Below are 10,468 nucleotides of genomic sequence, written 5' to 3'. Positions count from 1 at the left end.
ACAAGAGGTAAGTGTCCTTCTTCTCAAAGACAAGATTAAATTTTTGTCTAAAGAAAAGTTGACTGAGCTATTGCTAGACTTCATTAATGAGTCTGAGATAATTAACAATGAGAAGGATGATCTGCCTAGGGAGTGTGCAATCTTAAAAGCCAAGTGCAAAAATCTAGAATCTAGGGCTAATGAGAGTGACAGTAAAAATGCTGAGTTGAAGAACCAGGTTCTTGAACTTGACACCAGTGTCCTAGAGCTTAGGTCTGAAAATTTAAAACTGAAACTAGGAACAGGAAAGAAGAAAGCCGATCACACACACCTCATCTTAGAAGAAAACTTAGGAAAATGAAGGATGAGTTGTACAGGAAGGATGAGCAGATAAGAGTTTTAAAAGAAGACCTAGGGAAGGTAAAGCATGAACTAGACAGAACTTGCAAATGGAATAAGGCTTCTGATGCACTTTCCTGGCTACAAGAACATCACAGTAGCAACAAAAGAGGACTTGGCTATGGGACTCAAGCACCTAAGTGGGACCCTAAAAGCAAGTACCTCACTCTTTCTGAAAACAAAATTTGCACACACTGTGGCAAGACTGGTTATTACAAAAATAAATGTAATGCAAAAGAAAAGGCCAGACAAAAGAACAAAGCTTTTGTCCAAGAAAAAAATAGGCTGCCTGGGTGGGCAAAAAGGAATTTGATTTACCCCTTTGCCTATAGAAAAGGACCCAAACTAGTTTGGGTTCCTAAGACTAACCCTTGATTTCTTTTTGCAGGTCCAAGTGAAGGGAAGCAGCCAAATATGGTACATGGATAGTGGCTGCTCAAAACATATGGCTGGAAGCAAGAACCAGTTCCTTTCACTTGAGGACTTGAAATGAGGTAATGTCTCATTTGGAAATGGAAAGAAAGGTGAGATCATTGGGGTTGGAAAGGTAGGTAAGACAGACTCTCACTCCATTGAGAATGTCTACTTGATAGATGGCTTAAAGTATAGCCTAATCAGTGTGTCAGAACTGTGTGACAGAGGCAGCCTTGTAGCATTTACCTCTACCAAATGTTTTGTGATTAACCTTACCATTGACAAGATTGTTTTTTAGGGAAAAAGAGTTAACAATATTTACATTGTAGATTTGTCTACTCTTTCAGAAAATGAACTCACTTACTTAAGTGTGTTGGATAATGATCCCCTCCTGTGGCACAAAAGACTTGGTCATGCAAGTCTGAATCAACTCAACAAATTAGTCTCCAAGGACTTGGTGATAGGGCTACCTAACATCAAGTTCAAGGAAGACAAAGTTTGTGAGGCCTGTGCAAGGGGGAAGCAGGTAAGATCATCCTTTAAAAGCAAGAAAATTGTAAGCACAACCAGGACGCTGGAACTGGTTAATATGGATCTATGTGGTCCAATGAGAACATTGAGCAGAGGTGGTAAGAAATATGTGATGGTACTTGTTGATGATTATTCTAGGTTTACCTGGGTACTATTCTTAACATCTAAAGATGAAGAATTTGACATGTTTACTGCTTTTGTTAGAAAGACTCAGAAACAATTAGGAAATCAACTTGCATCCATTAGGTCTGATCATGGAACTGAATTTGAGAATGCTAAGTTCACTGAATTTTGTGATGAGCATGGCATAGATCATAATTTCTCTGCCCCTAGGACTCCTCAACAAAATAGAGTAGTTGAAAGAAAGAACAGGAATCTTGAAGATATGGCTAGGACTATACTTCTTTCTAGTAAATTGCCTCACAACTTCTGGGCAGAGGCTGTAAACGCTGCATGTTACATCATCAATAGGTGCATGACTAGACCTCTTGTAGAGAAGACTCCCTATGAGTTACTTAAAGGGAGGAAGCCAAATATATCCCATCTTGGGGCATTTGGATGTAAGTGCTTTGTGCACAATAATGGAAAAGACTCCCTAGGTAAGTTTGATCCCAGAAGTGATGAGGGAGTATTCTTGGGGTATTCTTCACATAGCAAAGCATATAAAGTGTTCAATAAAAGAACTTTGTGTGTAGAAGAAAGTGTACATGTAGTGTTTGATGAAACTAACATTCTTTCTGAGAGACAGGAACATGAACATGAGGCTATTGGGTTGGTAAGAGATTTGACTGAAGTCCCAGCACAGGCTAAGGTGGCACCAAAAGAAGGAACAGGTGATGGAACAGGTTCTTCTATCTAGGGCAACCTGACAGGGGGAACTGATCAAAGAGGAACTGAAACCAATCCCCTAAAGGAACCTGTTCATAACCCTGTTCCTCAGCAACATAACATAAGAGAAACATCTAGTAGAAACCAGTTGGTTGTGAAACCTCACAAGTATCAAAGTTCTCATCCCATTGAGAACATTATCACTTATCCAACATCTGGAGTCAAAACTAGATCACAATTAAAGAATCTGTGTGCTTTTGATGCATTTTTATCTCTTATTGAACCTAAAAATGTTGTTGAGGCTTTGCAGGATGCAGATTGGATCAATGCAATGCAAGATGAACTCAATCAATTTGAAAGAAGTCAAGTTTGGCATCTAGTTCCAAGGCCCAAAGACAGATCAGTTATTAGTACAAAATGGATCTTTAGGAACAAACTTGATGAAGATGGAACTGTTACAAGAAACAAGGCCAGATTGGTGGTCCAAGGTTACAGCCAGGAGGAGGGCATAGACTATGATGAGACTTTTGCACCAGTTGCAAGACTAGAAGCAATCAGACTCCTCATAGCCTTTGCAGCACACATGGAATTCACTCTTCATCAAATGGATGTCAAAAGTGCCTTCCTGAATGGATACCTGAAGGAAGAAGTGTTTGTGAAACAACCTCCAGGGTTTGAAAGCAAGGAATGTCCTGAGCATGTGTACAAGTTAGACAAGGCTCTCTATGGACTCAAGCAGGCCCCAAGAGCATGGTATGAAAGATTGTCCAAATTCCTGCTGGAGATGGGTACAAAAGAGATAAAATTGATAGTACCTTATTCTTAAGGGAAAAAGGTAAGGATCTCCTTGTTGTACAAATATATGTTGATGACATAATCTTTGGGGCCACCACTGATAAGCTGAGTAAGGACTTTGCAAAATTAATGGGGAGTGAGTTTGAAATGAGCATGATGGGTGAGCTTAATTTCTTCTTAGGCTTACAGATCAAGCAAAGTCCAAATGGAACCATGATCCACTAGCAAAAGTATGCAAAGGAGCTAATCAAAACGTTTAAAATGGAAGAATCTAAAGAAATAGACACACCTATTGCAACTGCTACTAAATTAGATGTTGATGAACCTAGTTCATCTGTAGATCAAAACTTTGAAATACTTAATATTTTAAAAAAAAATTTGGGGCCTCAAAAAAAGAGTAGTGGGATGGATATGATCTTTCCTTCCTTAATCGGAGGTATTCGGTTCAAGTCTTGGAATGAAAAAAAAAAATTCTAAGGAGCGGTTCTCACTTTAATGAATTTTACATGGTGGAAATTTGACTTAATCAAAGACTCAAATCAAATAGGAATTTAAAAAAAAAAATTGGGACCCCTAAAATTATGGGGCCTAAAGCGGTGCTCTAGTGGCTTTACCCTGTGGCCGCCGCCGTCATCCTTCACCTGTATGCGACACTGCATGTTCATAATTTATTTTTTTTTATTTTTTTTGTGTGTGTGGGGGTCGGTTTTGTAAATTGTTTATGATGGACTTAAAACGAATAACGAATTGGTTATGTCAAATGTAAAAACGCCGTCATCCTTACCCCCAGTCATAGGGCCCACCTACACGTCCGTCTGCCAATCAAAATCGAACAACTCAGCATAGCTTATGTCAAATGTAGAAACGCCGTTTACATTTATCCACCTCACTCCTCTCCATCTCTGCAAAATCTTTTCTCCCATCCCATTTATTACAGCTATATTATACGGCTGTACTATATACTGTTCATTTCTCTGAAAAATTCGAGAATTACAGCGATTCAAATTCTTATCATCAAAACCAGCGGACCGGGAACTGCAATTTAGGGGTCACACGCGCGTATGATCGATTGGTAATCTCGATCTATGCTGTTGATGCAACTTGTTTGCCTGATTTTGTGTTTATTCAATTTAATTTATTCATTTTACATTAGAAATTGAATGTCGTAGGTTTGAAATGTTAGGGTTAGATCCTCTTACGTTTATAGAATTTGACTTCTATTGTTAAAAAATGTACATAGTTGGTGTTTTACTTTTATTTGATACTCATAGAAAGCGAACATTTGCATTGACAAAGTAAATGCATTAGTTAGTTATTGTCATTTGTGGGACCCAAGGGTGTATCATGGTGGTCAATGAAGTCAGAGGAGAACCATGATATCTCAGATTCAAATTGCAGCGGAAGCAAAAAGTGTTGGTGATTTCTTCCCGGTAGAGTTACCTAGTATCTATGTAGTAGGTACCTAGTGGAACAGTCAAGGTGCTTGCAAGCTGGCCCGAACACCACTGTCATAAAATAAAAAAGAAGTTGTTGTCATTCGTGGGAGTTTGTTTGACATAGATGATCCTATTAGAAATTAAGACGGCAAAAAGTTCAATTCTCACCTTTTGTGTTCGCTTGTAGTTATATGCTTGGGGAAGAAAGATGGTGAAGTTGACTCTCATTGCTCGTGTGACTGATGGCCTTCCGTTAGCGGAGGGTCTGGACGACGGTCGTGATGTTCCAGATGCAGATTTCTACAAACAACAGGTCAAGGCCTTATTCAAGAACCTGGCAATGCGCCAAAATGACGCTTCAAGGATGTCTATTGAAACTGGACCTTATATCTTCCAGTATCCTTTTAATCATGTACTTTTCGAAGTGATACCACTTGTTTACTTATGGGTCAACATTATGATGTGTCTTGATTTCACTCTCGAAGCACGAGAGAATTCAGCAAGAGCTTGACAAGTTATTTCTTCTGATAGCGTTTTGCGAGGGGAGGGGGTGGGATTCGTTAGAGACTTTTAATGAATATTTAACATTTTTAGTAATCACTCTGTCCCTTGTCTGTACTTGTTATTGGGGGTATTTCAATTTGAAAACTCTACCAAGTCACAATACCTATTAGAAAATTCTAGTTGATGGAATGTTCAGCATTCATAGTCCTTAACTTCTTTTTTCGGTTGGAATTTAACAGACAAGATGGAGTTCTCTGGATTTTTTCAGAAATGATCAGTGTGGCTGGCTTAGTGCTTTTGATGAATGAGATTTTGCCTTGGATGTGTAGAAGCTGTTAAATACTCTTGGTCCCATTTTCCACATTCATTCTTTTGGTCTGGTTAATAGTTTTTCCCTCTGATAAGATTTCACAGCTAAATCATTGTATTTTTAGTGTTTTTTCCTGGATTTATGAGTAGCATCAATTTCATCATTAACATGCCTGACTGAATATGAAATCTAAAGGATGTTTTGGCATCTTAATCATTAACGCAGTTCAAAGTATATGTGAACTTTCGGAGTAACCATTGTTGCCTTTACTACTTCTTTAGTCATGTGTACTTTCTGAACTATCTGTAATATTTGATCTACTGTCTCTTATGCTCCCTCTTGAATAAGTACCTCCCATGTATCTTGTATTCTCTTAACCCGTGTTCTCAGTTATATCATTGAAGGACATGTTTGTTATTTGACAATGTGTGATCGCTCTTATCCCAAGAAACTTGCCTTTCAATACTTGGAGGACCTTAAGAATGAGTTTGAGCGTGTAAATGGGAGTCAAATTGAAACTGCTGCTAGACCCTATGCGTTTATTAAATTTGGTAAGCTATTATGTTCTTTTTATGCTTCTGCATTCCAATTATATTTCGTTGACACGGATTTTCTAATACTTGTGTGATGTGTTTTTTCCCTGTTGTAAAAAGATACATTCATACAGAAGACGAAGAAACTGTACCAGGATACAAGAACTCAACGCAATATTTCTAAGTTGAATGATGAGCTTTATGAAGTTCATCAGATAATGACTCGAAATGTACAAGAAGTTCTTGGTGTTGGTGAAAAGTTGGATCGTAAGTTTCTTATTCTGACATTTTCCTGATCTTCAGTACCTTATATTAACGTTAGCACGTCGTTCTGGATTTCTTCAATTTGATAATCTCAAAAGCATTTTGTTGTTAATTTGTTTTTTCAGTTTATTATATAAGCAATACCAATCAATTGATATCAACATTGAGTTTGTGTCATTCCTCTTACATTACTTCTGGTGTTTGTAAGGAGTATTTCTAGTCTGGTTAGAGACTTGTATGTCCTTGTACAATAAGTGTATGAATTAGAGAATCTATTCTTTCAAAGAACCCTTAATTTGTGTTAATGTTTTTTATTTATTATTGGAATGAAACAGGCCTGAATAGAGCAGAGTGGATACAAACGATTCTTACAGAAAAACCCTATTAATTCGCGATTAGGACATAGTTGATTGATATTGTTACCCTCAATTATGAGTTAATGATGGACCTTTTTTTTTCCCATAGTAGCCTCTATAAATTTTAAATTATTGATGCCTCCTAGAATTTCCTTCCAGAACTTCAAGTGTGTATTTGGTAGTGTATCACAACTCTAAGACGTAGTTTATATGTCTTGATGTAACTAACGCATGTTTGGTTAGCAGTATTAAATAATACATACATTATGTCATACGAGAATTTATGTGTTAAACTTATGGGGGATATATGAATACGTGTATTAGCAATGCAGGGATTAAATTATTTGAAGACGAAACTGCCCTTTTAAGTAAATAATCCATGAATAACAGTCTCCTCATTATTAATCACTGCATAACAGTCCTTTAATAATCCCGCATAAATAATCCATGCGTTAAAATAATCCCCGTACAACTAGTATGCGAACAAAACGACCCCTTGAGTTATAATTGTCTAGGCTGCAGGTTATACGCTTTATTGAAGACAGAAAATAACAATTTTTGGTTTTAGTGTTGTGCTAATTTAAGATGAAGTAGGAATGGTTCTGAACTTGTGCGATGAGATTTTATTATGGAATCAATAAGTCCATGCTAAAGAAAAGTGCGTTTTGGCTCTACTTTTGAGAAAAATTATGATGATTTTGGTGCAAAACTAGTGGACCCAAATCCAACTCTGTGCAAATTGAATTAAGAGTTGCATCATTCTCACAATATTTGGCATTTTCTAAATCCGAAAGGCACATGGCATTAGTCAGTTGTAGGATTTGTAGCTTTGACATTGATCAGGCACTTATGATGATGTATGGTTTTTTATATAGTTGGTTCTCCCTCTATCTTCACCCTTCCCATGTTCATTGTCCTGTTCTCTGTACAATTTATGATCATAGTAGGTGACTAGCTTGTCTATGTATCAATTTTTGCAGAGGTCAGTCAGATGTCTAGTCGCTTGACATCTGAATCCCGGATATATGCTGATAAAGCGAAAGATTTGAATCGTCAGGTTAGTTTCATCGGCTTCACTAGATGATGACCTCATAATTTTGTTTGAGTACTTTCACTTTTAGCTAGTAGGAATGGTAAAGCTGTACAGGGATCTGAAAGAACATAAAACTCGGTGTTCATTCTTTGGGTTCCCTTAGAATGCACGAGTCATGTTGCATTTACAATGTTTCAGAAAGAATTAAATGCAGATAGAAGCTATACCTATGTTCATTAGTATTTTCAGCAATGTCATGTTGAAATTTATGGGGCTTGACTTGTGCAGTTGTTAGTATGAATGAATTTTCTCTTGCTGATCACACAGCTGGATGGCTTAAGAATGTGAACAAAAATCCTTTACATGATATATCACCTATGAAAATCACTCCATTTCAGCTCTACTTGCACTAGGATTAGTCGTTGGCTGGACTAGTTTTGCCTTAGACTAGTTCAATCGTCAACTACGCTTCAGTTTATCATATATAGTTTCTCTTTCTGGTTCTCGATTTAGGTACCTTGTTATCAGATACCCTCAAAGATGAGCAACCTATGTAACTGATGGTTATTGGCTCACTTTTTCTCGTTATGCATGCGCATCTGGTTCTTTTACGTGCTCTAATTACTAATTCATTTCTTGACGCCTTTAGGCTTTGATTCGGAAATGGGCGCCTGTTGCTATTGTCCTTGGAGTTGTCATTCTCCTCTTCTGGGTTAGAACAAAGATTTGGTGATGTTGCCATAAAGATGCAGCTCAGTGATGAAGATACTTTTGATATGCCCCTTCTGTCACCCAGACGACCACCTGAGAGTTCAGTTGTCCGGCATGTGTAGTGTGTGCTTTCCAGCTGTGGTTGCTAGTCGAGCCATGCCAGTTTTTAAGTGTAAAAGAGAGGAAATGAAGCGTGATGGATGAACTATGTTACTAAATTTTCAGAAATGATATCAAGTTTCATTCTATTTGACATATGGTCCTTTTCTTGGATCTTGTTAGTTAACGTCAGCACTTCCGTTGAGGTTTTTTGTAGTTCCAGAGATGAAAGATCACGACTTCGAGAATTTAAAGCAAAATACAAATTCTAGTGTACAATTTCCGGTGTCCACTAGAATGAGTTTTGCTGCTTTCTTTCTATCTCAATAGCGTCTTGAGCCATGAAAGAATTGAATGAATTCTGCTTCCATGGGAAAGGCTGAATGACAACGAATTTTGTACGTCCTATTTTAGGATGGTATGGTAAAAGGAAGGGTTTAATGTTTTGACTACAAACAATTTCGAGAGAGCCCGTAATTTCTCAGATGTTAAGTTTATTGATGGGTTTCTATTAGTTTTTTGTTTTTTTACCAAGGACTTTATTTTCCTGTTCTTGTCTTATTCTATATGACATGCAACAACAACAACGACCCCTGCCCGGATGGAAGTAGAGAGATTGTTTCAGATAAATCCTTGGCTCAAGAAAACGAAAAAGACACAATATATCACTACCATTATTCTATATGACCTGGGATGCATTTAAAGTCAGTAGTCCAAATTCCAATCAATTCATATGCTGAAATCTTCATTACCGTCAAGTTTATTGCTAGAATTTGATAACTGAACGGAAAAAGTAAATTGTACATCACGCGGTTTACTCAAGTTCTCCCTTTTGTACTCGCCCTTCTTGATCTTTTCCTTGTCCTGTCCCTTTCACCTTTCATTTTCCCCTTTATCTCTCTGCCTCTTTTTCTTCATTTCTTTTGTCATTTTTCTTTTCTGTTCGTTTTCTTCTTTTGATTTTACATGGATATGCAAACCCATGAAGTTACAATTCTTAGGCAATCACATGAAATCGACAAAAGTAGCTCCACTTGTGGCACGGGCATGATATCAAGTATTACCCTGTTGATGCTAGATCAAAATACTTACTGTATAATATTAAAAAGACAAACGGAAACTTCCAAAACACAGATTGAAATGCTGCTAATCATTTAAAAGTTGTTTTAACAAAAGCTATCCAAGTGGAGAAGTGGCTTGTACACGCAGCGCAATTCAAAAAGGCTATTTTTAAGTTCAACTACAGCCATTAGCAAGTTTGAGCTGTGAACTCCTCTGTGTCCTACAGGTACTATATGCTTTTACTTCAAAACCTCAAATTTATGTCTTGTTTTTAGTGTCTCAAATTAGAGATATTTGACATAGGAATGCTGGTGTGTGCAGGCTAAAATGGCAGGTGAACCAGTTAATGTGAATGAATTTCAAGAGCTAGCTAAGCAAGCTCTTCCAAAGATGTACTATGACTTCTTTGCTGGAGGAGCTGAGGATCAGTATACACTAAATGAAAATATTGAAGCATTTCGTAGAATCACGTAAGTTTGTAGAATTTTTGCTCTTGATTTGGCAACAGAGATCATAGTACTAACCTTTTCAGAAATTTAGTATTCGGCCAAGAATACTTGTTGATGTGAGCAGGATAGACATGTCAACTGTTATACTCGGTCACAAGACTTCGGCTCCTATTATGGTTGCCCCAACTTCCTCACATCAGTTGGCACATCCTGAAGGTTTGGATAAAATTACTTAGGGAAAAAGGTCCAAATTTACCTCTCTACTATGTGAAATATTTTAATTTACCATCTGTTACGTGTTATATATCTGTATTGCTGTAAATTAAATAATAATCTTTCTGAAAACAGAAACAGAAAGTTAGTAGAAATTAAATTCCGAAAACAGTAAACTTCTTCAAAATAAATTCTGGAAAAATGTTATAGGAACAAATCGAGCCCACTGAATACACAGTGTGTCCTTAAGGAAATTATTCCCCTCAAGTACCCGAGGTTATGGAATATATCCTCCCAAGATAGAACGATTTAACTCACCAGTGTATCGGTACCTAAAACTCTGGTAATCGGCTAACCACCCGATGGTCGTAAAACACACTGGAATATTTTGTGCAGAAGAAGAAGAAGAAGATTCAGAAAATTTCGTAAGTAAATATTCTGGGATTTGAAGGTCTATTTATAGCCAACTTGGTGATATTTCTGAAGAGGTTTGCAACTTTTCAGAATAGTCATGACTGTTGGAACAGGTGTGACCCTCTGAAGAGGTTTGCA

At 37.3% G+C, this 10,468-nt stretch overlaps 2 protein-coding genes across 2 annotated transcripts; both read left to right on the top strand.

The window, feature by feature from the left end:
- Positions 1 to 3,832: 3,832 nt before the first annotated feature.
- LOC109221802 (25.3 kDa vesicle transport protein) lies at positions 3,833 to 8,706 on the top strand. Its single transcript, XM_019386243.1, has 6 exons — positions 3,833 to 4,018; positions 4,570 to 4,778; positions 5,587 to 5,747; positions 5,850 to 5,996; positions 7,330 to 7,406; positions 8,032 to 8,706. Exons 2-6 carry the CDS (start codon positions 4,591 to 4,593, stop codon positions 8,113 to 8,115), a joined length of 657 nt encoding a protein of 218 aa, XP_019241788.1. The 5' UTR covers positions 3,833 to 4,018; positions 4,570 to 4,590; the 3' UTR covers positions 8,116 to 8,706.
- A 440-nt stretch (positions 8,707 to 9,146) lies between these two features.
- On the top strand, positions 9,147 to 9,919 carry LOC109221803 (peroxisomal (S)-2-hydroxy-acid oxidase GLO3-like; the record flags this gene model as incomplete). The annotated part of the gene is given in 3 exon segments (XM_019386244.1): positions 9,147 to 9,480; positions 9,576 to 9,724; positions 9,795 to 9,919. Coding segments are annotated over 2 exon segments (268 nt in total), but the record flags the coding sequence as incomplete, so codon positions are not given.
- Between the last annotated feature and the right edge of the window lie 549 nt (positions 9,920 to 10,468).

This window comes from Nicotiana attenuata, unplaced genomic scaffold (genome assembly GCF_001879085.1).
Source record: "Nicotiana attenuata strain UT unplaced genomic scaffold, NIATTr2, whole genome shotgun sequence".
Lineage (NCBI taxonomy): Eukaryota > Viridiplantae > Streptophyta > Magnoliopsida > Solanales > Solanaceae > Nicotiana > Nicotiana attenuata.
This window is presented reverse-complemented; position numbering and strand designations above follow the sequence as displayed.

Coding starts and splice junctions, on each gene's coding strand:
- LOC109221802 (XM_019386243.1), top strand. CDS start 4,591: ATGGTGAAGTTGACTCTCATTGCTCGTGTGACTGATGGCCTTCCGTTA. Junction 5,748..5,849: donor CTATGCGTTTATTAAATTTG/GTAAGCTATTAT, acceptor TGTTGTAAAAAG/ATACATTCATACAGAAGACG. Junction 5,997..7,329: donor TGTTGGTGAAAAGTTGGATC/GTAAGTTTCTTA, acceptor CAATTTTTGCAG/AGGTCAGTCAGATGTCTAGT.